General features: G+C 54.1%; 4 protein-coding genes across 5 annotated transcripts; 3 read left to right on the plus strand and 1 right to left on the minus strand.

Annotated features, from left to right (window-relative positions):
* The first annotated feature begins 113 nt into the window (after positions 1 to 113).
* Positions 114 to 5639, plus strand: LOC117642277 (zinc finger protein 600-like). Of its 2 annotated transcripts, none has more exons than XM_034380302.1 (9): positions 114 to 429; positions 961 to 1167; positions 1250 to 1486; positions 1593 to 1663; positions 1739 to 1943; positions 2086 to 2355; positions 2451 to 2767; positions 2863 to 3226; positions 3638 to 5639. In XM_034380302.1, the coding sequence occupies exons 1-8, from the start codon at positions 232 to 234 to the stop codon at positions 3218 to 3220; spliced, it is 1863 nt and encodes a 620-aa protein (XP_034236193.1). In that variant the 5' UTR covers positions 114 to 231; the 3' UTR covers positions 3221 to 3226; positions 3638 to 5639. The 2 variants fall into 2 exon arrangements, with proteins under 2 accessions (XP_034236193.1, XP_034236204.1); XM_034380313.1 differs by having other exon boundaries at positions 1739 to 1895.
* A 525-nt stretch (positions 5640 to 6164) lies between these two features.
* On the plus strand, positions 6165 to 8572 carry LOC117642275 (transketolase-like protein 2). The gene is made up of 2 exons (XM_034380286.1): positions 6165 to 6386; positions 6519 to 8572. The coding sequence occupies exons 1-2, from the start codon at positions 6348 to 6350 to the stop codon at positions 8358 to 8360; spliced, it is 1881 nt and encodes a 626-aa protein (XP_034236177.1). The 5' UTR covers positions 6165 to 6347; the 3' UTR covers positions 8361 to 8572.
* Positions 8573 to 14249: 5677 nt separating this feature from the next.
* On the plus strand, positions 14250 to 18991 carry LOC117641043. The gene is made up of 7 exons (XM_034378142.1): positions 14250 to 14330; positions 17190 to 17420; positions 17504 to 17649; positions 17865 to 17932; positions 18017 to 18126; positions 18235 to 18357; positions 18508 to 18991. Exons 1-7 carry the CDS (start codon positions 14319 to 14321, stop codon positions 18649 to 18651), a joined length of 834 nt encoding a protein of 277 aa, XP_034234033.1. The 5' UTR covers positions 14250 to 14318; the 3' UTR covers positions 18652 to 18991.
* Positions 18992 to 19797: 806 nt separating this feature from the next.
* LOC117641033 lies at positions 19798 to 22483 on the minus strand. The gene is given in 4 exon segments (XM_034378130.1): positions 19798 to 20647; positions 21302 to 22246; positions 22248 to 22343; positions 22472 to 22483. Coding segments are annotated over 4 exon segments (1407 nt in total). The 3' UTR covers positions 19798 to 20293.
* Between the last annotated feature and the right edge of the window lie 3522 nt (positions 22484 to 26005).

The raw sequence follows: 26005 nt of genomic DNA on the forward strand, positions 1-26005 counted from the left end.
CATCAATTCTACTTATCATTAAATAATATTACCTCATTTTAAAGTGATATTTGAGACATTTTATTGTGTTTCATCACGGAGACTGCTTTGTGAAATATTGTTGGTAGCGGATGGGTGTCAAGATAAAACGACATCAATCAACATGGCGACGGCAATTAAGTACTGAAGACATCCTCACTTTTGTTAAAAGCGCAAGCACTTGGCCAATTAATTTTGGGCCAATATTTTAAAATGTCTATTCAATCACCGAAGTATGAAACTGAAGAATACGAAGAAGAATCGCCGTATCTCGAAGGGCCTGTGGATATCGAGGGGAAATGTCGCTTGTGCTTGAAGGCGAACGAGTTGATACCCGTGCAAAATGGTGAAAACCCGGAAGGTGGCATTAGTACGGTGGCGTTGAAAATAGACATTCTTACCACGATTAAGGTACGTTATTAACGGTGTCAAGGAAGTTTAATGCTGCTTTCAAAATTAAATTTTATTCGAGAAAATCGTTTTGATAGACATGAGTCTATTTTAGGTATCCTAATCTCCATTGGGCTATTGATTGATGAGTTGGGAACAATCAGGGCCTATCGGCATAGAGAATTCCATGGAGTCCACTGTCACAAATTTTCAGATATTGTCATTAGTTGGTTCGTACTGTTGATGGGACTGTTGGTTTGCTATGGTCTGATGCTTGATATCCTCAGAAATATGTAGATGCAACAGGTTGGAATGTTAAAGGGGTAAAGGGGGTGGGGATTTGACTTAAAGACATTTTTTTAAGGAAGCATATTGCTACTTTTCTATGTAACTGCTTGAAGTTTTAGCAAAAACTTCAGAGGCTTTTTCTATAAAATGTTTTGTATTCTTCTCTTTAGGTATATGTGTTTTTCATATCTGTGTTAAGTGTCATGCCTCAAATATTAATGTCACAAAGTTTTCTGACCTTTTCATTTTTTTAAATTTTTACAGGTAGCCCCCACTGACAAAGTTTGCACAGTTTGTCATCAGAAAATAAAAAACTTTTACTCATTCCGAGTCATGTGTTTGAGATCAGATGCCAGGATTCGTCAGGCATCAATACCTAGTGATGTGTCTGTTTACCGTCCAGAACATACTGACTCAGTTCGTAGTTATAAAAGAGTTAAAAGAGAGTCAGAGAATTCTTTCAGCTTTCAGGTAATGCATCAAATGGTGCTGTCTTGTAAACTAACAGTTGTTTATCTGCTGCCTTTTCTAATTTTTTAAACTTTCCCTTCAGCATGGATCTAATGATTCTTTGACTATTATTCCAATGCCCCACAATGAAAACGGAAATTCCATGCCACTTAGAAATAAAAGAGGATCAGGTCTGACTATTTCTGCTGTTCCAATGTCTAAAGAGGCTGACCGTGTGGACCGCAGTGAAAATGGCACCCGGTGGGATCATGACAGGGACAGTGGGAGTGAGGCACCAATAGACTGTGATCCAGGAAATGCAGATGATTGCACTGACTCTGTAAGTTTGGTTTTTGTCATGTCTCTTTTTTCAAACTGCTGTAATGTGTTGCATCCTCCTCTGTGATTCATGATAAATTTAATCTTAAATCTCTTGTTTATTTCAGCAAGGAGATGAAACAGAGAACTTGGAAGTTCAAATAGATCCATTTAGTTTAATGGGGGATGATGGTGCTGAGTAAGTACTTTAGGAACTACTTCGCATCTACTTGATACTTGTCTCTTTTGCCTCTTACAGTGTGTTCTATTTCAGGCCACAATATCACCAATCTCATCATAACAATGTTGTAAATGTTCGAGGTCAAATATTATACCCAGTTCTAGGGAATAATCCAGACATTCAAATCATGGGGAATATAGGAGATTTGCCGCCCCTCGTTCCTGGACCACATCGCCCTGGTCCTCTCCCGGTAAAGAATTCAAATGATCGAGACCGGGCAATTGAACTCATAAAACAGGTTAATGTTAATCATATGCTTTCATGTCATGGGTTTCCTTTTGTCAGCTTGTTCACTATTTTGATTCTGTCATGTAACTTGAATTGTAATTAGTGTACCAACTGGTCATCCTAATGCTCGCTTCTTTCTTACCTTTGTCTAGATGACATCTGTCAGACAAAAGTCAACATCTGCTCTTGATGGATCTTTCCTGGACAAGCCATTTAAATGTGATGTGTGCCCAGAAAGCTTTTCTTATTACAAGAGTTTTGTCAAACACAAGCAAAGGCATTCTGGAGAGCTCCAGCCACTTAAGTGTGAATTTTGTCCTGACCAATTCCAAACCAGTCGCCAGCTACAAAACCATTTGAAATACCATAATGTAGAGAAAGCTTTCCCATGTGATCAGTGTGAGAGATCTTTCCCCACAAAAGTAAGTGCTATTTTCAAAAGTGTATCTATATATGAAAGAAATACATGATAAGTTTAGGAAGTAAGTTATTAATTTAAAACCACTATTTATTGCAGGAACGTCTCAATTCTCACTATACATTGCACACAGGTAATAAGCCATATGTTTGTGAGATCTGTAATAAATCCTTTGCATACAAAAGTAGTTATGGCCTTCATATCAGAAAGCAACACGGAGAGCAACAGATCAAGTCTCAAAGCTTTAAATGTACAAAGTGTCATGAAGAATTTGACATCTTTGTTGATTTTAAACGTCACCTACGCACTCATGCAGGTGAAAAGCCTTTCACTTGCAATGTGTGTGACAAGGCATTTGCCTCCAAGTCTATATTGAATGTTCACTCTAGAATCCACAATGGCTTAAGGCCATACAGGTATGTGTTTCACTTCTGTTTATCCAAATTTTCAAAATTGTTATTGTTGTTGAGAATTTTAGAATGCAAACCTCTTTCTGTTCCCCCTTTTCTAGGTGTGATATTTGTGGCCAAGCATTTACTCAGAAGCAATCTTTAGATTACCACATGCGTAGACATAGTGAAGAAAATCCATTCAAATGTGAAATTTGTGGAATGACATTCCAGCGTCGTTATTTCCTTGACAAGCACAAAGATTCTCAGCATGGGTCTCCACCTAAAACAGTTGCTATACAACAAATCAACTCAACAGGTTATGAAGATGATGTGGACTCGAGCAGATTTGGTGATGATGATGATGATGCAGATAGTGATCCTTTGAAATTAGAAATTGATGAAACGTCAGGGAAATATGAAGGTGATGATGGGCAAAATGACTTGCCGGTAACTGCCGAGATTCAGGAAGATCAGTAAGATGTGTTACTGTTAAGGGAAATGTCCGGATCCCGGCGACTCCTAAGATTTACCGGTAAATGTTGGGAGTACTACGAACGAATGTCGGTTCTCTATATTTACCGGAGTGTTGCGGAAATCGATTTAATGTCGGAAATTTGAGTGAGGAGGTTGTTGGAGAGGGATTTTGTATCAAAATTTTTCTACTTTTTTCAGGCATTTAGACTGAAATCGAATTTGGGTACGCGCCGGGATCGGGTTCTGTACGCGACCCAATAATAGACACCTGCTGACCATAACCCAAACCCCCATCAACATTTCCGCAGCCGACTAAATGTCGATTTCCGCAACACTTCGAAATTAGGAGAACCGACATTCCGTGCGTAGTACTCCAACATTTACCGTAATTTAGGGTACGATCCGGAATTTCCCTTAACATTACTTCATTTTTATTTTCAAATCTTATCTTAATTCATATTTGTCATAAATGAACTGGGTGTGAAGAACAGTAGTTCTCTTTTAGCCTTGATTGATTGGTTGATTTATATTTCACTTATACTGATTATTTCTGCAATTGTCTTTGTAAACACATTGTTCTCAGTATTTTAATTTTGGCCTATCAAATAGGTACTGCATGTTTGAATATGTCAATGTTTGTCAGTGTTTGCATCAACTGCCTGATTACATTTGAGTCTGAATCTGATGTAGGATTTTAAGATCAAATTTTAACGGACCATCACCATTTATTGAATGGTGTAACAATCAATGCCTTAAATGTACTCCTTTTATCACTTGTTTAAGGAGGTTACTTCAATACCTTTTCTGTCAATTTACTTGTGACATGTTGCCTCAACATGTTGTTTTTCATTCATCAATGAAATTATGTTTCATGTGCCCCTACCTACTGTTGAATTTACCTTGTTGTCTATGACCATTCATTTACAATCACTTTTAAAAAAATTGTTTTAAAAATGGTAACTTTGACAGTATGTAAGATTTTATGTATTGTCGTGTCCATTAATTACTGCCCTTGCATTACTCTTCATCTAAAGTGACTCTTTCTAAAATGAACCTTACCTTATGAATCCCACTTTGTTCACCTCTCCTGTTCACACTGTAAGGTGTGCATATAGCATTTTTTTTTTTTTTTAAGGTTTCTTTGGCAGCAGTAACCATTGGGGGCTTAGCAAGCAGTATTAGATCTTTCAAGTTATCTTTCTTCTGTATGATTGTGGGTTTCTCTCTTTTGTTTGTCTTTCATCCTGTTCTTTTTTTTACCTTCTTGACTGGGAGTGTTATTGTAATCAATCTTTGAACCAACATTGGCTGTACACCTTGTATCCTGATTTAACACTTGTGTGTGGCATCAGCACCTATGTCCCATATACCTCTTGAAATTTTCTAATGCCATTCATTAGTAGGTAAAAGGTTTCATCAGAATTCATTTTAGTATTAATGGTGTATTGAAGCAATCAAGTAAGAAGCAAGTGGTGCAGTGCTGGGTGTCTGGAGCACCTTTTCTCACTACTGGATTACTTAATCCATCAGAGCACATCTGTGTTTTCAATTTTCATTCCTTTCCCACTTGATGGATTAGTTCTGAAGTAGTATTATATTATAGTAACTGAAACTCTCAACTCTTCTTACTCTTATGGTTTGATTAGGAGCACTCTTCTATGAAATATTTCATCATTATTCCAAGTGCCTTATAAATTTAGATAACTCAATTTATTGATTGCAATCCTTTGCAATTTTTTTTTTATGTTAGGGCAGTTTGTTATTTTGCTTCTGTGAGATCTCCTCCAAGAACTTCTTGCAGCAGACATGATACTAGTAGCTTAAGAGGGATGTTGTTAATGGCTGTATTTTGAACATATACTGTCCTAGTTGTTGTTTTAGTTTTGATATATAACTATATTGTGGATTTTATGCACGTGCACATAGGCAAATTGTATTATTCAAACCAAAGGAAGAATTTTATCTTTTGAAAAGTCTCAATATTTTTGTTATGGGGAATTGGTTGTTTCCTAACCACGGTTGAGCATGAATGCCAGTGAATTTTGACATGTCATCTGACAGACACTAAAATTGTTCCAAAATATTTGAATACTATTTCTGCCTTTGTTTTATTGTGTTATCTTAGTGTGTCATGTCCAATGTGTGTGAAAGAACCTTGTAGTAGCCATGTTATGGTATACGTAGCACTGCATGTGTGTGAAAGTGTGATGTGATGTGTGCGTGTTAGCTTGCTTTGTGCCTGCTGTGAGCACGTGCCTTGATTGGAACCAATGAAATCTGTTGTGGGTATTTTTATGCGGCTCATGAACAGATCTCTAGTGTTAAAATGAAAAAATTATGTTATTGATTTGTATTTATTTCCATGAGTTGTAGCAATGTGTATTTTATTTTCAAAGAGAATATATATGTTTATGAAAATTTTTTCTTAGAGTTCTATTTTACATTTGCCATACAATGATGAGAAGATCATTTCCTCCACGCGAATGGGTTGCTTTTACGGGAATCTATAGCAGTAACAAGTGCTTGGTCATGGCTGCTTTGTCATGCGTCGTCATGCATTCATGAGACGACCCAACACCACTTCAACTGAAGCGTTTAAGCCAGCCTGTCAGCTGGCATTTGCGCGGGAACCTTACGTCATACGTACGCCTTCTATAAGTTCTGGCATCGACTTCATGCCGTGATTGCTGTCTAAGGCGAAAAGTGAATTTTGTAGCTCTGTTCGCTGTTTCTGCGCTGTGTTAATCACTTCCTCTTCTTTATGTTTCAAATAAAAGTGACTCGAACGTCTTTGGATGATGGTATGGCTCTCAAGGTACGCTAAATGCAGAAGTTGGCAGCGCCGGTGTAGAGTTCTTTTTCACTCTGTGATGTTGTCCATCCCGAAACCACCTTGCAGGGCTGCGTGTGAAACTTGCTTGCAGCTGTCTTTGTCGCACGAGGGGCCATTCTGTGGGAGTGAGGGGCACCGTGACAGCAAAGCCTGCGTTTCGAACGCGTCCGCGGCGTGCCGAGCCCACAGTGAACTTGAGGACCGTGCCCGCTGATCTTCGCTCCGTCCCATTTGCCGGTCGCTCTCAGCACGCGCTAGAGGTTCAAGCTCCTGTCTTGTCTATTCAACGAAACCACCATGTCCAACTACCACAAACTGGAGTCGAAAACCGTGCAGGTGAGTGTGTGACTGTTGTTGTGCTGTGGTTACGTTCGCTTTACCTCTAGACCACCTGCGCGTGTGGATTGCATCAGTGCGTTCGATTGATTGGAACATCGATCTGATGGTGTCGCTCATTGTTGGTTTCAGGAGCTGAAGGACCTGGCTAACAAGCTCCGCATTCACTCCATCACCTCCACCAATGTCACCAAGTCAGGACACCCCACGACATGCGCCTCCATGGCCGAGATCATGTCCGTGCTCTTCTTCCACACCATGAGGTACAAGGTGTCCGAGCCCCGCGATGCCTCCAGCGACCGCTTCATCCTCTCCAAGGGCCACGCCGCCCCCATCCTGTACGCCGCCTGGGCCGAGGCTGGACTTTTCCCCACCTCTGACCTGATGAACCTGCGCAAGATCGACAGCGACCTGGAGGGTCACCCCACCCCTCGTCTGAACTTCATCGATGTGGGCACTGGCTCCCTTGGTCAGGGTCTCTCCATTGCCTGTGGTATGGCCTACGTTGGAAAGTACATCGACAAGGCTTCCTACAGGGTGTACTGTCTGCTGGGTGATGGTGAGAGCGCTGAGGGCTCTGTCTGGGAGGCCATGAACTTCGCCAGCTACTACAAGCTCGACAACCTGTGCATGATCATTGATGTCAACCGCCTTGGACAGTCTGAGCCCACATCTCTTGGTCACAACATGGAGACCTACCGCAAGCGTGCTGATGCTTTCGGCTTCAACTCTCTGGTGATTGATGGCCACGATATTGAGGAGGTTGCCAAGGCTTTCCATGAAGCTGCCAGTACCAAGGACAGGCCCACCTGTCTTCTGGCCAAGACCCTGAAGGGCAAGGGCTTCCCAGACATCGAAGACAAGGAGAAGTGGCACGGAACTGTTCTTGGCGCCAAGTCTGATGCCGTCATCGCTCACGTTCAGAAGCAAATCAAGAACACTGGTGCTGCTCTGTTGAAGCCCCAGAAGCCCTTGAAGGATGACGCACCTGCTGTCAACCTGACTGTCAAGCTTTCATCTCCCCCTGCTTACAAGTTGGGCGATGCTATTGCCACCCGTGAAGCGTATGGTACCGCTCTTGTGAAGATTGGCAAGAACAACCCACGAGTCATTGCTCTTGATGGTGACACCAAGAACTCAACCTTCTCTGAGAAGCTGAAGCTTGAGAATGCTGCTCAGTACATTGAATGTTTCATCGCTGAGCAGAACCTTGTTGGCGTTGGTATTGGAGCTGCCTGCCGCAACCGTGTCATTTCCTTCGTGTCCACCTTTGCCACCTTCTTCACTCGTGCTTTCGACCAGATTCGTATGGGTGCCATTTCTCAGACCAACTGCAACTTTGTTGGATCTCACTGCGGTGTCAGCATTGGTGAGGATGGTCCCAGCCAGATGGCTCTTGAAGATCTTGCCATGTTCCGTTCCATCCCCACAGCCACCGTGTTCTACCCCTCTGATGCTGTGAGTACTGAGCGTGCCATTGAGTTGGCTGCCAACACCACTGGCATCACCTTCACCAGAACCTCCCGCCCCAAGTCTGCTGTCATCTACTCCAACGACGAGACCTTCCAGGTTGGAAAGGCCAAGATTGTCAAGAAGTCCGACAAGGACCAGGTTCTCCTTATTGGTGCAGCTGTGACCCTCTACGAAGCTCTGAAGGCTGCTGATGTGCTGGCCAAGTCTGGCATTCATGCTCGTGTGATGGATCCCTTCACCATCAAGCCCATTGATGTTGAGGCTATTGTCAAGAACGCCAAGGAATGCGGAGGCCGCATTGTCACCGTTGAAGATCACTACCCTGAGGGTGGTATTGGTGAGGCTGTTATGTCTGCTGTTGCTGAGCACCGTGACATTGTTGTGCGCAAGCTGGCTGTCCCCAGAGTACCCCGCTCTGGTCCCTCTGATGTCTTGCTCGATATGTTCGGCATCAGTGCTAACCACATTGTTAAGGCTGTTCAAGATGTTCTTAAGCTTTAAAGTGTTGTTGTATTCATTCCATTATGTACAAATAGTTGTTACCATTTCTGAAACTGTTAACTTATAAAGTTGTGAAGCTGTGACTTATTTTATTGCAACTTTAGGTTTGAATGATTTGTTGGAGTGCATAAATTTTGTTTTTACATTAAACTCTGCTCTTTTGGTTTTGTGAATCTGTTCAGGTGTTCAATAAACACGCTGCATTTTTTAAATTTTGGTTTTAGTTTCCCTAAGAATACAATTTATCTGTAATTATACAAGTTGAAGTGTTCCTAGCCTCAATTCAATTGACATTTTTGAAAACTTCATGCAACTGCTTGTTGCACAACTTTCATCACGATTTTTACGGTACACTTGTAACGCACGGCGACAGTCACTGTTACCCATGGTGTCGGAGCCCCACCTGGGCCCACCTGTGCATTAGCATTGCAAATTGTGTAAATGGGAAGGACCCAGCTATGTCAGTTTTTCCTTTCTATTGCTCTTTCGAGAAGTCACACTTCGCTCGTGGGGATCTGAAGGGTGCGTGCGCACTAGTGTAGAGGAAGGATTTACTCGAGAGGTTGCCATGCCCGCTGCATTGCATCATTGCTTTCATTACGGGAAGAAGCATCACACGGGAACATTCCGGGGGAACGCAACGCGGTGCCGCTTGCTCGCCACTTCCTCCTGACTCTGACATCCAAGTGACATTGCCCGGTGGGGCTGGGCCAGGCAGGCCAGGCGGGGCGCCATGGCCGGCAGGGGTACACAGCCAAGTACTACATCGCCGATCGCAGAGTTGTGGGGACGCGATGGTGTTTATCTGCAGGAGATAAGTCTGGGCGGCACGGCCAGCGTTAGTGAAAGCCCTGCCCGGGTGCCTGGGCTGGGCCTGCGCAGGGCGTGGATGGCGATCGGCTGGGACATGCCTCGGACATGCCATGCCGTAATAGCGTGAGGTCGCTATCTTTCTCTTGACGGTGGTGGGCCCGATGCCGACCCGCCGCGGACCAGCAGGACAGGACTGCAGGACTGCAACCACTATAATCAGCGGATCGATTCACTGGGTCAGGTAGACGCTGGTCGCATGGAGGGACCTTGACACCCCCCTTCCCCCCCTCCTCCCATTCTTCCCGAAGGTAAGGAGGGAAGCTGAGCCCGGACGGACGCCTAGAGACGCGCGCTCCGCGCTCCGTCGTCGAACGCGTCTCAAGTTTATCGTTTCGTTTTCCCCTCGGTGACCCAGGGAATAAGATAGTTGGCATCATTTATCGCGGGGGGCCGCCGGGCCTGAGCGGGTAGCCCACCCGCGGCGTGGTGGAGCGTGGCGCCAGCGTGGTGCGCACGGATTGATAAAATTAGGGGGAGGGGGGGCTAAAGCACAAGAAGCAATTTTCGATCATCCAGAGCTTCGCCAAATCACACAAATCTTCAAAGGAAAATTTCAACAAATATTCAATTTTTTTTTAAAAAAAATTTCTTGGTTTTGAGAGTGTAGTGCGAGGTAGGAGGGGGGAGGGAATGCCACGAATTTTATGCCTTTGTTGCCGGTTGGCTAAAATCTGGCACTTCCCTGCTGCTTGGCGAAACGGCCGTGGCGGTGTGGTAGGTTGTTTTCGAAAGTCTGAGAGACGGTTCGATTTTATCTACGCACGGCGCTTGAGCTGCGCTGCGCTTGCTGAACGAGGACCATCGGGTGACCAGACCTTTTCTCTCTGACGTGACGTGACGCGCGCACTCGGTTACGCGGCCGAAGCGGCGCCGCCTCTAGCTGCTTTTCCATCTGAATTACGTGGTGTTCGGGAAACGAAATTCTTAAAATATAAAAAGTATGCATGCACACTGTTTCAATCCATTTTTCGCCGTTTTTTTAAATTGGGAGTTCAAAATGTAAAACTCATTGTCCCTTATTTTGGAAAATCGGGAAAACAAAATCTTTCATTACTTTGAATTTCCCCTGGATGTGACACCAGAGAAACGCCTGTGCCGCCTGTTCTACCTGTCGGAGCGGCAGCGCAATTCAGCCGGCTGCCGCTAGCTGCGGCTAGCTGCGGCCTGCCCCCACTGGTGTCATGCTGTGGTTACTAGGCCTGCCGACGACGGCCCGGCCCGCCCGCCGAGCCGCATTCGCACGGCCTTGACTGCCTCGACTCGACTATACAGGACTACGGCAGGCCGGCGGCCTACGGCGGCCGGGCTAGACCAGGCCGGGCGGTTTAGCCCGCGGTGTTTCTCGGCAACCAGTTAATGGGTACTGCTGGCACTGCCGTGTGCCGAGTGTCGTGCCGTGGACGCGCTGCCCGCGCCGAACGCACGCAGGCGGCCACTCTCACAGGTGTCGTGTCCTGAACCGGCACGTCGCGGGTCGCCGCACTCGGCGGACCACGGCGACGCTTTTCGACCGGCCTGGACGCTCGAAACCTTCCACGGCCGATTGGCCTTCCGAGAAGCGTGCCCGTGTTGACGGCTGCGATTGTGGAGCGTGGCAGAACTGCGGCTCGCTCCGCAAATATTACAGCAGCCTGCACCGCGTCGCGGAGACGGAGGCGGAGACCGCGCCGCCGCCGCGGTGGTACCCGGTACGCGACCCGGCGCCGGGTTCCGACGCCTAGCCGACGCCCCCCTCGCCTGCCGCGGCTGTGCCTGGCACGGCAGCACGGCGCGGAGGACGCCGACGCCGAGGAGAGGGAGTGGCTGAGGCGGCAAAGGAAGTCGACAAGTCGATTCGGGCGAACAGCGTAGAACAGCGCCGTGCTTCGCGGGGCCGCCGCACTTCGGCGTCGGTTGGCTTGCCTGCGCAGCGGGCGCCGCGCCGGTTGGCTTGCCTACCGTACAGGCGCCCTCCTCCAGCTGCATTGTACGCGACGTGCGAACATAACCAGCGCCAGCGATTACAGTTCAAACTGGACTCCGCAGGAGCAACTTTCATTCAAAAATGAAAAGAAATGGCTCTGCGCTCTCGGGCCGCGATGCCCTGCGCTGAGAGTTGCACCATGCTACTCTAAGCGAAGATACGGCAATTAGACAAAATGTCAAAGCGGGTAAAAATTGAATTGAAACTTTGAAAAAAAAAAATGGTGAAGAATGCCAGGACTCGAACCCCACCACCACCGTGCCGCAGCGCGTTGTCTCGCGATGCTGGTGACGGAGAGCACAACGTCCAATCCTTTCCTTCTGCAGACGAATTCCGAGCCGGAGGCGTCTCCCTCGCACTCTCGGGGCGTCCCGTGCGGGTGCGAGAGAGACAGCTGCTCGCGCACTTTGACGACTCTATCCGCGCCGCGGCCGGTAACGCGACACTGTAGACTGATTCCCAGATTCGTTTTCGTCGCACCATCCCTCTCTGACCTGTTCAGGACGCCCCACGAGTGCGAGAGAGGCAGATCGAAGAAAACGACTCTCGGAATCAGTGTGCTGGCAGCGCGGGCGCAAGGCAAGGCGTGAGCAAAGGAGTGAGCAAGGCGCGCTCCCAGGACAATATCTCGCGAGATTTGCTCGACAGCTCGGCGATGCTCGGCGATGCTCCGCCATGCTCGGCAAGGCGGGGCGGAGGGCGGCGACACCATAATGCACGCCGGCCTGCACTTGCACCTTGCACTCGGCTGCACTTGGCGGAGAAGCGCGTAGCGCGTGGTGTCGAACGCGGAGACGCACAGTGGGCCGGAAGACCGGAGAGGCGGCCAAAACTCTAGGCGCGGTTTGAGCTCTAGAGTCGCTAAGCAGGACTCGAACCGAACGTGTGACCCCACCAATGGATTCCTCGTTCGGAGAGCAGTCCATTGATGGGGTCACACGCTCGGTTCGAGTCCCATTCAGCGATTCTGGAGCTCAAAACGCGTCTAGAGTTTTGGCCGCCTCACCGGTCTTCTGGCCCACTGTGGGACGCGCCCCGGCAGAGGCTGCTGCAGGTGAGCGGCCTGCCACGCCTCCGCACTGCAGGCCGATCCCGAGCGAACGCTCTGTCTCTCTCGCACCCACATGGGACGGCCCGCGAGTGCGAGGGAGACACCGCCCTCGCGCGGAATCGGTCTGCTCGGCCGCCGTGTTATACATTTCGCTCGCCGCGTCCGTAAATTCGCCCCGACGCCCCGACTGCAGAGTACGCCGATGACAGGCCTGGGCCACTGGCCGGCCGGGGCGGGCGGACCGAGGCGACTCCGTCAGCCCAAACGGCCCCAAACGGCGAGCGGCGTGCAGCCTTTTTGGGAAAACGGCCGCGGGTTCGCAAGTCTCGACGCGGTGGTCGCGGACCGACCTCGATTTATAGCGAGCAGCGCGATGTCATAACGCGCTAGATTAGTGTTCTAAAAGGTAGGAATATTCCCGGGAATTTAGGGAATTCCCGGGAACGTTCCCGGGCACAATCAAACCCCAAAAATGGGAAATTCCCGGGAATTTAAAAAATGGCTAAAAACAGCTGGTTTTTTTGCAGGAAAAATGTAGAACACGCAAGGTATCAAGTAAAAATTATGAAACACATGAGTGTATTTCCATTTTTCTTTCAGAAGGGAACAAAACAAAACGTTTTGTAATCAAAAAATAGTTTTCTATCAAAAAATTTCGTATTAAAAAATTTAACTTTTATCAAAAGTGATGGGTTTCATATGAAGCAATGTTCCCGGCCAAGTGGGAATATTCCCGGGAATTCCCGGGAAGTCTCGGGAATATTCCCCTGAATGATTGTTCCCGGGAATTTTCGAACACTACGCTAGATGATGACTTATCACGCACTGGAATGTTGGCGAATCAGGCCTTCAGTTTTCGCTGAGAAATGGGTTTGCTGTATCACAAAGATTCGGATGTACGTGGGTGGCTGAACTCGAAAATATTCAACATCGTTTCGTACTGAGGTGACCCTTGGCGCCTGCGAGGTAGGCCGTTGGTTGCCATGCAACACTCCCGAGTGCTGCGGGCTGGCCTACGCCGCAATTCGCAGGCGCTCTGCAGGGCGCACCCTGGACTTCAAATCCAGTAAAGGGGTCCTTCCAAGGAACTAACGGCGCGACCTTTCCCAACCGTCAGTCGCCAAGGATAGTCGGAGACGGCTCAACTGTTTTCAGTGATGGCCCAGCGGGTTCGACCCCCATCGGCAGCCTTGCTTCTATGTACCTCGTCCTTTCGCGAATTATCAATTTTTTTTCAAAGTCGAAAACGGGCCGCGTAGTTTTTCAACCTCTTGCTGCCACAGTCTGGTACTTTTCAAATTTTCAATTTTCACCGGATCCCAAGTAGTGATGAAGAAACACAGCTGATTCCTTATCTCGGAATAATTTGTTCTAATAATTCTTTTAATTTTTCGGGGGGCTTAAAGTTGACGGTTCTGGCGCTGCGTGGTGCCGGCGCCGCCCGAACCGAGACTCCCAAAAAATCAAGGCGGCCGCAGCAGCGCCGCGGAGTTTGCAAATTTAAGCCGTGCAAATCAGCTTCGCCCGGCCGAGCACGCCGGGCAGCCGGCATACAAAGTATCTCGTACCGAAATTCGGCCTTGAGCAATGAACGGCCAGGAACAGCGGAAGCATTAAAAAGAAATGGTCTGGCCGGTTCATGTAGTTCCTTACCCTGCGTGTGACTTAGACTTACCCCTCCCCCTCCCCTCCGCGCGGCGAGCCGGCTCCTCCTCCACCCCTGCCTCCCCTCCCCCTCCCCCTCCCCGCCCCTCGGCGCGCATCGCCTGTTGGATCCTAGGAGCCGCTGCCGTTCCGCTCCCTTCCGTTCCCCTCGCCCTGCTCCCTGCTCCTTCCCGGATCCCTCTGCCGGCCTGGCCGGCCTGGCCGGCCTGGCCGCACTGGCCGCACCGGCCGGACCCACGGGACCCCATCCCGGCGGCCGGACCCGGACGGCCCGGACCCGCGCGACGCCCGCAATTGTTATAAATGGTCGCCGGGCCCCGGAATCGGCACACTCCCCTGCCAGCCGCGGCCGCGTTCAGTGCAGTGCAGGCAACCCAGGCAACCCCAGGCAACTACCCGCAGCAACATGGTGACCAACGTGAGTACCTTTCCGGTTCCCGTTTTTGTGTCATGCGGAGGATAGTCATTGTTGCGCGAGAAAATTTATAGTTTCAGGACTTTTAAATTGTCGCTCTTTACTCGTGTAGTTGTGAGTTCTCAACTCAATCTTTTGCTCCAGGATAAAGTAGTGTAGTGGGCGACGGATGTGCTGCAGTATTGCTTCTCTGTGTGTAGCCCTTTTCTGTCTGCTCGTATGAAAATTTCAGTTTTCTTCACAAGGGAAAAATTGACCAAATTGATCTATCTTTACATCGTTACTTTCGCAACGTGCAAAGTGAATCGCGGCCGCCCTGCCGACGGCCCGACGGCCCGACGGGCTCAGACAACCTGGCCGATCGATAGGTTCTCGATAGGTTCGTCTCTCTCTGTTAGCAGAGCATTGGCGCCGAGGTGCACCGCGCCCTCTTCCCGTCCAAGTCCCTTAAGTCGGCGACGGTGGCAGACTGGCAGACGTGCGCGCTATTTGAGGGGAGGGCCCCGCAGTGCCGCACCACGCCGCGGACGGCCAAGCCAGCCCGTCACAGAGATCATCTCGATTTGAATTTACGCGCCGCTCTGGCCGCCACGCCGCGCTGTGGTGCCGCCGCGCCGTACATTGTGCCCTGCCACACCTTTCCTGTGGCGCTGCAGAGCTAGGAGACCCCCTTCCCCTGGCTGTGCCTGGCTGCCTTGGCCGAGGTCCCCGATTCGCGGACGCCATAAAATGCCCGGCGGAGGGACGCCCCGCCCCGCCCCGCCCCGCCCCGCCCCGCCAGCCGGAACGCCATGCCATCAAAAGTGGAGCCCTGAATGGAGCCTCGTAAATTTGTCTGAAACAAATAGGCCGGATGGGCTGCACTGCCGCACTGCACGCCGGCGTGGCCGAGGTCCTCGTCTCCCACAGTGCTCCACCCGGCTCCACCCCATGCCGCGCCGCGCCCCGCACGGCCAGGCCGGCGCCGGCGGCAGCGCGGCCAGCGGGCACGCATTGTCTTCCTCGCGGTCTCCCCCCAGGCCGAGTCCGCACAGCTATTCGTCGCTCTGTCTCTCTCGCGCCCCTACGGGACGGCCCGCGAGTGCGAGAGAGACAGAGCGACGCGCGCGCTTTTACCGGCCCGCTGAGGGTGATTGCCAATAATGGCGCGGCCCCCGTGCGCTGCTCTGGGCTGGCGGGGGCGCCTGCAAGAAGTGCAAGGCGTAGGTCAACGGCCCGGCGGCCTGGCCCGACCGCCAGTCCTCTAATTCCAACTCGAACCGCTCGCCGCCCATGCACGCACGCACGCTCTGCAGTCCGCACCGCGACCAGCGCGACGTGCCCCCGCCGTGCCGCGCCCCCGCGCCCCCGCGCCCCCGCCCAGACTGCCCAGCGCGGACCCGTTCCATCTCCAGCAGATTTTCAATCATATGCACTACTTGGAGCTTGGAGCGCCTTCCCCCAACCTCCTCCGCGCGTTTTTCTTCGCCACCCGTTTCAATTGCAGTTGCATTAATGATTCTGATGTGACAAATTTTTGGTCGCCTTTGCTGTTGTTGTGTGATCTTCTCGAGAGCATTTTCTTCCCTGATTAGCTCCTAATTCCTGCTGTCTCAAGCACAGCGAGGTGCAGTACATTCGTTCAGTCGTTGGCCTCCCAAGGGTGCGGTCGCCACCCGGGCCGCCGCCGTGACCGCCTCTCCCTTCGAATGTCAACGCGTTCTCCTTATCTAATCGATCCCGCTTAAGAGGACCCTCCCTGCTCCCCGCCGCATAAAAGCAAAGCTGCCATTTTTATTCCCCCGCGCTTGTAAGCGTGCAGTGACCACAGCGATGAGCCACGACCGGCCGCACTGGCCGCCAACGCCGCGCCTATTAGACGACGCCGATTTGTCGCCCACTCCGGAGCGCTTCTGTTATCCTGGAGGCGCAGATTTAAGGAGCGGCCACCGGACGGGCAGGGGGGCACGCGTGCCTTTCTTCGGCGTTGCTCCCCCTCCCCTCCCCTCCCCTCCCCAGGCCACGGGCTGAGATACTGCCTCGGTCTGCTGGCAGCCATAGAGTCCCGCATCGCGCCTACGTCCTGTTTATTGGCAGAAAGGCTTTCGGCCGGAGATAAACGGCTCCGGCTTTTAGCGCGTCCCGTCCCATTGGCGGGCCGACCCTTGGGGTCCGCGTCCGCAGAAGGTGTTTACAGTGCCGAAGCAGCGCGTTGATGTGTACGTGTACCCTTCTCGGGTACAGTAATGTCCATTTAGTTGTCTGAGCCGGCCGTTCCTTTGGCGAGCACCGTGCAAGACAGTGGAGTCATCATCGGTTTGTGGGCAGTCACAAAGTCCGCCAGATGTTCTTGTCCTTTTCAGAACAATTATTTCTACATTGATGCGGCGCTTCGGTTGGAAGCACGCGTTGCCAGGGGGAACGAATACCCACAGAGTAGCAGTCGGTCTCGTCCTTGCCAAATCTACGCGCGGCTGGTCCTTGCCGGTTGCTGGTGGTCATCGAGGCGGTCATCCCGGTGGTCATTCGGATGCAGATCAGCCCGTCATTTCCCACGCTAATTAACCGGACACACTCGCTGCCCGCGCAAGGCACACGCCGACTTTGACGTCGGCTAGAGTCGGAGCGGATTCGAGCACTCCCCCCTCCACGCTCCGCCACTGTCGCGTGCCGCCGGCGCGTAAATCACTTTCCTGTCTCCGCCGGGCCGCCTCCTGTCGCCGGATCGCCGGATTTTCATAATTCGGAGTCGGAGGCGCGAGTTTTATAACCCGGCCTGGGAACCGCGGGGCATCGGAAGGAAATAGAGACGCCGCTCTCGCCGCGGGAACGAAAAAATAATCACTTGAGACAATGTCCTTTATTCCAATCGTCGGCGCGCAGGTGCTCGTCGTCTTCCTGGTCTCGGTGGCGGTCGGCGGCGTGCTGGGCTACCCCTACCCGTACCCCGCGGACTACCCTGACATCGGCGCCGTCTACTCGCAATACCACGCCCAGGACGAGCTCGGCCAGTACAGCTTCGGCTACTCGGGCCCCTCCGCCGCCAAGCACGAGCAGAAGACTGCCGACGGCGTCACCCGCGGCACCTACTCCTACGTCGACCCTCTGGGCCGCGTGAGTGGCAGCACATTGTAAAGTTCGAGGTTTGTTCCTGAGGCGTTTTACTAAACTGTGCTTTTCCAACCCGTCCAATCCAGCTGCAGACGCGCACCTACACTGCGGACGACGTGAACGGCTTCAGGGTGGCCGCCAGCGACCTGCCCGTGGGCCCCGCGCAGCCCGCCGCCCCCGAGCAGCTGTCCCGGGGCTCTGGCCTGCAGCCCGGATACCGCGCGCCCTACAGGTGAGGCTTAAAGACGTCACAGAGGGCTGCCTTGTCCTTGTCGGGGCCGAGCGCACCGTGCCCCGTGCGCCGCTCAGCACGCCACCCATCGGGCAGCGGCGTCAGCTGGGTTGCCTACCGCCACGGCGCCGCGTCCGAACGCGCCAAAGCCCGTCTCTGTCTCTGTCGTTTCCACTGTTCGCTAAATCGGCTCTACCACTCTCTCTCCTCCGCAGGTGGTCCATCACCAACGGAGCCCTGGACCCCGCCGTGGAGCAGCCCCTGATCAGGAGCGGTTTTGCAAGTAAGCATACTGCCGAAAAAAAGGGGGAAATAACTGCAGTTGCAGACCTTTATTTTTCAAACGATTCGCTTGTTGTGGGCGCAGGCAACGGTGGGTACGTGACCAGCAGCCAGCCCCAGTACTACACCTCGTCGGCGGCCTACCCCGTGGATCGGCGCTACGTCTCCGCCCCGCTCGCCCCCTACACCTACCGGGTGAGGCTCTGCACGCCGCGCGCACTGCGCGGGACGGCCTGTGCGTCTAATCCGCGTGCATCTGAGGGCTTTACTGCGACCTGATCCTCGAATGTGTGTTCCTTCCAGAGCGCTGCCCCCGTGGCCCCGGTGGCGCCGGTGGCGCTGTCCAGCGGCCTCAGCTCGCAGTACCACGCGCAGGACGAGGCCGGCCAGTACACCTTCGGCTACGCCAACGACGTCGCCTCCAAGGTGCTGTGCGGTGCGCGCTGTGCGACAACCGCTTTGTCGTGTCTCGCGTCGCAGCGGGGGGAATCAATCTAGCGTGGCGGGGGAAGGGATTGAGAAAGGAAGAACAGTTTTGAGTTATTGTTAATTTTTTTTTTTTGTTTGTCTCCGCAGAGTGAGACCAAGACCCTCGACGGCGTGACCCGAGGCAGCTACTCCTACGTGGATCCCAACGGCCAGATCCAGTCCCGGAGCTACGTCGCCGACGAGGGTGGCTTCCGTGTCGTGGCCTCCGACCTGCCCCAGGCCCAGGTGTAGGCCGAGACGTCGTCCACGAACACGAACCATCGCCCCATGCACTCTTCACGCTTCTCATCACCTCCCCGTCCTCGTTCGCGACCTCCGCGGGGCGACGGTCCAGCTAGCGGACCGCCGCGCCGCCCGGCCGCCGGTCTAGAGGCTTCCGAACTTCATCGGGGGCCTTGGCGCTGCAACGCCGAAACTTCGGTCGAACTCCGACGAAGCCTCTGCCGGCGTCCCCGCGACACCCGCGACGCCCGCAGCAACACTTCTCTCTTCGCTGCAACATCCTTCCTCCTTCCCCCGGGTAGTTGTTCTTGTTATCATCATGCCGGCTAATAAAGACGCTCTCTCGCTACTTCGGACTCGTTACTCGCCGTCACGGCTCCGGACCTATGACAACACACACGGCCGTGGCGCGTGGCGGGGGAGGGGGAAAAGGGGGGGGGGAGGCAAGGTCTCGGCCGTGCGCCGCTTCGTCACGCAGCCGCGGCGGACGCGTGCGGAGAGCGCGCGCGGGCCATGGACGTCCTGGACGCTCTGGAGGATGCTGCGCGCTGCGCCCGAAACGAGCATCAGCACCGCCTTGGCGTGGCGGAGTGGCGACGCGAGGTGGGGGATAGTTTAACTCCTCCACCCAAATCCCCCACAACGGCCACGGCAGCCCCGCCAGCCCCGCCAGCCCCACCATTCCGTCGCACTGTCGCATTGTCCACCCCCTCAGCCTCAGCCTCGGCTCACCTGTTCAATTCTTTGGTCTCCTCGCGGATGCTGCCTGATGCTGCCACCTTCCGCCACCGCCGCACGCATGACGTGGCCGCTGAATGGGCTCGCCACCCAACAGAGCCAGCAGCCGTATGCTTCTCGTCAGCCAAGGCTTCCAGCCTCCAGCCGCCCAAATCGCTACACTGGAGCGTGAGCTGGGGAACTGTCGGCTAGGAATGCGAAATTCGGCGGCTTGGTGGCTTAGCGGCTGGCGGCTTGCACCACGCGGCTGGCTGAGCACAATCCGGACGTTGCCCAGCCAGCCGCTCCAGAATGGAACGCGTTGCGTGCGGTTCCTTCAGGTGCCTCAATCCCGCGGCCAGGCGAACGACAGGTTCAAACGGATGAACGTGAGGACGCAGCAGAGGGGAGCCGTAGGGAAAACAAAAACACAGCGAGCTTTACTTGTATCATTTATTCGTCCGTAAGAGGTGCGTAGCATAACGGGTGGAATATCACAAACCACTCACTAAATTTTTTTCGGTCTCATCAGCAAATAATGAAACCTAAAAATTAACAAAACATAAAGAGAGTCCTCAGTCGTCCTTGTCGTTTCCATCAGTCTAGTTGGCGGGGGTCGCACCGCGGGGAGTTTTCGTCTTCGGCGTCCTTCCGACACGCCCCGCGAGCGCTTCTGCCCCCTCTATCCTAAATCACAACGTTGTACATGTACTTTGTGGTACTGGGTCGGTGCGGGCCGCGTCCACCAGGGACTGCCGCCAGACTGTGCGCCGCGCGTCGTCCGCCGATGTAGCCGACGCCACCGCCGCGGCGTCTCCAAAAAGGACGCCGTCGGTGGCGGCGGCCCAGAACGACGCTGGTAACTCGTGTTTCCCCTCATGGCGCACGGGGTGCGTTGGTCGTCATGGTAACCGGGTGGCTGCCGGTGCCGGGATTACCAGGCGCCGCCGACGAGACGGGCGTGCTCCTGCTGGTGGGCGGCGAAGTGCTGGGCCTTGGCGGCCGCCACCTCGGGGGTGTCCTCCAGGGTGCCGTCGGCCTTGACGACGACCTGGGCGGAGGGCACGGCGGCGACGCGCTGGTACACGGCGGGGGCGGCGTACACGGAGCGAACGGGGGCGGCGACGATGGGGGCGGCGGCGACGGCGGGGGCGTCCTGGGGCAGGTCGGTGGCGGCGACGCGGAAGCCGAAGCTGTCGGCGACGTAGCTGCGGGACTGAACGATGCCGTTGGCGTCGACGTAGGAGTAGGCACCGCGGGTCACGCCGTCGACGGTCTTCTCCTCGTTCTGCAAAAAGAAAAACAATGGAGAGATGAGATTAAATTAAATTGGGGCTAGTCATGAGGAGGATTGTGGGGCGGGGCGTGTCGCCATTAAGACCAAGGTAAACGCCGTCACGGAGAATGGGAGTGGGAATCGATAACTCGATATCCCACTCGGCCGAAATAAGCCCCCCCCCCCCCCTCCCGGCCGGTGCTCCGGATCCGTCTTGTCCGCATGCTAATGAGAAGGAAGGCGCTAACGCGAGGCGACGCGGGAAGCTGAGTTTTTCGGCAGGCAGCCGCCTGGACAAGTCACAAAAAATATATTCAAATACAACTATAAAAATAGAAGTTGAATGTGCTCTATTTCTAACAGGCGGGCTGCCGAGGAAGTGATAAACCGCCTGCTCACCAGCCGAGGCTCCCCCCTCCCCCTCCTCCCTGACCGCGGCGCGCGCTGGACTGATTCGGACACGCAACCGACGCCACCAATTCATCACCGCGACGATTATGACCGAATAGCTTAATGGTGGACTTGACCCTGGACCGCGCCCCGTCCACGCTCGTCCACGCGACCCCCCTCCGTCCTGCCTCATCCCACGGCTATGCGGAAGTCACCTGGACCAGTTTGCCCAGCGGAGGAGGGGGGGGGGGATGCCCTAGCCCTGCAGGCCCTTACCTTGGTGGACAGACCGCCGTTGTAGCCGTAGGTGTACTGGCCAGCCTCGTCCTGGGCGTGGTACTGGGAGTGCAGGTCGGCGACGGCGGGCACGGCGGCGACGGCGTGAGCCACGCGGCCGACGGCGACAGGGGCGACGGGGGCGACGGCAACGGGGGCGACGACTTCGGACCAGTCTCCGTTGCGGGCCTTAGCCTCAGCGACCAGGGCGAGGTGCTTGGCCTTCTCGGCGGCGACCTCCGCGGTGTCCTGGACGTGGCCGTTGGCGACGACGATGGGGGCGACACCGTGGTTCACAGCCCAGGAGGGGTACACGCTGGACACGACGGGGGCGACGGCGGCGTAGGTGGAGACGGCGGCGGGGGATCCCCAGGCCTTCCAGTTCTCGGCGTTGTCGGCCCACTCGGTGCTGCCGGCGGCGGCGTTGCGGGCGGCGGACTCGGCGTACAGGGCGAAGTGCTTGGCCTTCTCGGCGGCGACCTCAGGGGTGTCCTGGACGTGGCCGTTGGCGACGACGATGTTGGCGGGCTGAACGTGGCGGGCGGCGGCGACGTAGCTGTGGGAGACGGCGGGGGCGGCGTAGCTCTTGACGTAGGACACGGGGTGGGCGGCGTGGACGGCGACGCGGGCCACGGCGGGGGCGGCAACGTGCACGTTCACGTCGTCAACCCACTGACCGTCGTCACCACCGCTGACGGCGTTGCGGGCGTTGGCCTCGGCGACCAGAGCGAAGTGCTTGGCCTTCTCGGCGGCGACCTCAGGGGTGTCCTGGACGTGGCCGTTGACGACGGCGATCTGGGCAGGCTGGTACCAGCGCTGCCAGGATGGGGCGTACCAGTTGGCGGCGCGGGCGGTCCACACGTTGGACCAGGCAGGGGCAGCAGCCACCCACTGGTTGTTGACGACCACATCGCTAGCCCAGTTGCGGGCGGTGGCCTGCTGGTGTGGCGGCGAAGTGCTGCGCCTTGGCGGCGGCCACCTCGGGGGTGTCGGCGGGCACGTAGGAGGCCACGGCCACGGCCAGGACGCAGGACAGGACGACCTGTGCAGAGCGAAGCAGAGCGATGTCGTGAGCCGGCGAGCAGGAACGAAATTCGAAACACTCAGGCATTCAAGGACACCTAAGCTCGTGACCTTGGGGATGCCAGTCGGCACTGGCTTTGTACTTACGAAGGACTTCATGTTTCTAGCGCTGCTGGATTTCCAGTACTCGCCAGAACAAGGATGGATTCGGACTGAAGCCATTTGCTCATCCACCGCCTTTTATACCTCGCGGATATTCTTCTTGACTGATGCTGCCGTTGTTGTTGTTGCTGGCGTTGTTGTTGTTGCTCCACAAGTGTTGCCGCCGGCTCCCCTCTACCGCCACCAGCACGGGGCCGGCCTGGGGCCACCCGTGCCCCGACCACTTCCTCCCCTTGCCTCTGTTTTTGCAGGCGGCGATGCGATAGGCTGGGATGGGCTCGAAAATCTTCCTCATTTACCCCCCTCCCTTTCTGCCCACCCCACCCCTGCCTGGGGACGCCTACAGAGCCACGCCGGCATTCGTTTGTTTCCTGTAGCCTTCGGTAACGCGCATCTGTCATCTCAAATTAGCGTACACTTTGGACAATAGTGTGCATGCAGCACGTACACCGAGATGAAATAACTGTCTCAATCATTGTTTTGAGCTGCGACAAAAAAATTTTACTGGTAGGTTGTGTCGTAACCCCGGGGTGGTGCCGAGTAGGGTGAGGGGAGTAGCGAGTAAACCAGCCGAGTTTTCTCCTTTTTTCTAAATTAAAATGGAGACGTTACTACTTGGGTTCATGAACATCCTCGCGTCGGGTTCGGGTTCAACCACCGGCAGCTGTTCTGGGCGTGGCCATGGCGTGGCGCAGGCCGGCCGGGGACACGTATGTAAAAGTCACCCTCAGTTTTACGATGCTGCCTTGCGTCATTTTCCCCAGAGTGTCACAATAATAAAATCATTTTGAAATTTCTGGATCAATTTTTTTTGTGTTTCCCTCCTGCTCCTTGTGGTGGAGTGGTGCCCGGCGGCGTGGTGCGGCGTCCCTGGAGGCCCTGGAGGCCCTGGAGAACGCGCCGTGCATTGATTGGTCAGTGAGGCGTCTTGTCTCACTCTTGCTCTCTTTTGGCCGGGTGGCCGAGCAGTGCCCCGGCCCCGCGGCCCCGCGGCCCGCGGCCCCGCGGCCCCGCGGCCCCGCCCAGACGACAGAGCGAGAAGCAGCGAGAAGCGGCGAGGAGGCGCGCGCGAGGGAGACCGATTTATTCCTTGTCCTTATCCTGCAGGACACGGCGGCGCGATACGACGGCGCGGCCGGCCGGCCCGACAAACGGCAGGTGGAGGGAACCAAGGGAACAACGCGCAGAGCTTTGCCGACAAAACGAAAACGGCAAACAATTTTTATGGGGATGAAATCGCGTAGCACTGTGAGCACTTATAATTCAAAGACCCCAGCCCCTCCTTCAAAAGAGTAACAATAATCTAGGAATCGCAGGAGGCAAAATGTCGGTCGGAGGGTAGAGTCGAACCATCAATCTACGGCCGCGCTACCCGGTGCGTTAGGGCACGCGGCTACCGCAGCGCAACGTCAAGAACCTAACCTAACTTGGTGTCCGTCCGAATGCAGAACTTGTCGGACCGGAAGTGGTGGCTGCATGTCCTGCCGCGCTAACCGCCCGGCCGGTCCTATTCCCGGCCCACTGCTTGCCGCGGCCGGACCTCCCGAAACTGCTCTTGTTTCGCCCGGAAGAGTTGTTTCGCAGCGAGGCGCCCCTAGCTGCGCGTGCTACGCGTGCTGCGCGTGCTACGCGCGTGCGGTACTGTTGCTGCACGCCGGTCTGGCCGTCTGGCCCGCCTGGAACACCTGTCTGGATCTGTTGCGGTATCGACGGCTCATCCTGAGGATTCGCGAAAGCCGCCCGGCTTTGGCCTGGAAAGAGGGTTTCAAGGGCGCCTTAGTGATATAAAACATTTTGTTTTTTTGACAATTTAAACCACCCAGGTAATTTTATTTTTCATAAAATTTTATAAAGGCTCTTATAAGACCTTTTTTAAGAAATTTTAAGAAATTTTATAGACACGTTTATAAAATTTTATAGACCCCTTTATAAAATCGTATTCATGACTATAAAATTATATACAGCAGTATGCAATCTGTATATCGTTGAATGAAGCGACATTTATAAATTTTTATAAAAACCTTTATAAAAGTTTATAAAAAATATAATCACCTGGGCAGGCCCTGTGCAATCAGGAGGTCTTGGAGACACTGAGCCACGAATTTCACAACAGAGTATACCCCCGTGTATGTGTGTGTGCTTGTGTGTGTGTGAGTCAGCGCATACGAGTTCTGTTGCCGCTAGTGGAGGAGCCTGCTCCAGGAAGAGGACTCTCTCACTCTGATGCCACGCCACTCACATTGGTTGGCGTGCCGAAAATTGCACGCGGCGTGGAAGGATTGTTTGCAAGCGAGGCTGGTCACTCAAGTGCAAAGAACGAGGGCCAAGTGAAAAAGCGCGAATTACGAGCCGAACGAACCAAACCAAGTGGAAGGGAACCGAAACAAACAGCTGACTTGCTAAAATACTTCTCGGGACGTCCGTCAACTAAAAATAAAAGTGACGAGATTTATTAGGCTGTACTTTATCTGTTCTCAATGTTTCGCGGTGTGGATGGAGCTCTAGGATAGAGCTAATCAAATCCATTCAGCGGCCCCGACCGCCCCGCCCCGCCCCGCCCCGCCCCGCCCCGCCCCGCCCGCATCGCCCCACCCCGCCCCGCCCGACGCCCGAGGCGTCAATCTTTCGCCGACTTGGTGGTACATATCGACAGGAATAATCCAAGGCGTGGCTGCCTAGTTCCGATGCCGCGGTCACCGCGTCTCTGGGGCCCGAGGAGCAAGTCGTGGGCGTTTTCCAAAGATAAAGGCTGGAGCACAGTATACAGTATACGTGGTTGTGTGTGTGTGTCTGTCTGTGTGTGTGCGCGTGGTGGTAGGGGAAGAGACGCTCGGAGAGAAGAGACTCCCCGACCGGTGTGGACGCCCGCCCTCAGGGCGAACCAGAGCAGATTCCTGGCCGGTGCTGCCGCCGCCACTGCCAGTCAATGTGCTGTGCGTCCTCGGCCTTGACAGGGGCCCGGCCCGGCCCGGCCGCCACAGCCGTCACAGGCCATCTCCGGCCCGGGCGTGGCCCTCTTCGGCGTGGTCCAGACACCGGCCACTTTTCACCGCGCGACCCGCCGGCCGGCCCGCCGCGTCGGCCAGTCGCCGGAGCCGATCGCTGGAGCCTGGAGTGCCGCGCACGCCGCACCGCGGAGGACGCGACCACTGTCGATTTCTATGGCTCTCGGAAGCCGCGGGACTTGTAGCTGGATCTCGGTCTGGTTGTGTTTCCCGCGCGTCCCTTTTGAGAAACTTTGAGGCCTGTACCCCCTCCGTAGCCGTGAGCACAACTGCGCCGTTTTTCGGCAGGCAGTATCATGGTTCGACACCACTCCCACTCATTCATTTTGCCTCCGTCAATCAAAATCAGATGATTAGCACTCGTGGCGCAGCAGTTGCACTGCACTTAGTCGTTAGCGCTAGCCCTCGGGAGTGTGCGTGTTCGACTCCCGTCACCCGCACATTTTTCAGAAGTCAAGTGTCTTTATTTGAGTTGTCGAAGTGGCGATGGATGGCTGTTACGCAAGCCGTTATC

This window comes from Thrips palmi, unplaced genomic scaffold, assembly GCF_012932325.1.
Source record: "Thrips palmi isolate BJ-2018 unplaced genomic scaffold, TpBJ-2018v1 HiC_scaffold_1, whole genome shotgun sequence".
Lineage (NCBI taxonomy): Eukaryota > Metazoa > Arthropoda > Insecta > Thysanoptera > Thripidae > Thrips > Thrips palmi.

What these genes read in the sequence shown, in the direction of transcription:
- LOC117642277 (XM_034380302.1), top strand. Translation starts at nt 232, where the DNA reads ATGTCTATTCAATCACCGAAGTATGAAACTGAAGAATACGAAGAAGAA. An exon ending in AGAATTCTTTCAGCTTTCAG is followed by an intron (nt 1,168 to 1,249) that starts GTAATGCATCAA and finishes CTTTCCCTTCAG; the next exon opens with CATGGATCTAATGATTCTTT. An exon ending in CAGATGATTGCACTGACTCT is followed by an intron (nt 1,487 to 1,592) that starts GTAAGTTTGGTT and finishes TGTTTATTTCAG; the next exon opens with CAAGGAGATGAAACAGAGAA.
- LOC117642275 (XM_034380286.1), top strand. Translation starts at nt 6,348, where the DNA reads ATGTCCAACTACCACAAACTGGAGTCGAAAACCGTGCAG. An exon ending in TGGAGTCGAAAACCGTGCAG is followed by an intron (nt 6,387 to 6,518) that starts GTGAGTGTGTGA and finishes TGTTGGTTTCAG; the next exon opens with GAGCTGAAGGACCTGGCTAA.
- LOC117641043 (XM_034378142.1), top strand. An exon ending in ACGTCGACCCTCTGGGCCGC is followed by an intron (nt 17,421 to 17,503) that starts GTGAGTGGCAGC and finishes CGTCCAATCCAG; the next exon opens with CTGCAGACGCGCACCTACAC. An exon ending in CCAACGACGTCGCCTCCAAG is followed by an intron (nt 18,358 to 18,507) that starts GTGCTGTGCGGT and finishes TTGTCTCCGCAG; the next exon opens with AGTGAGACCAAGACCCTCGA.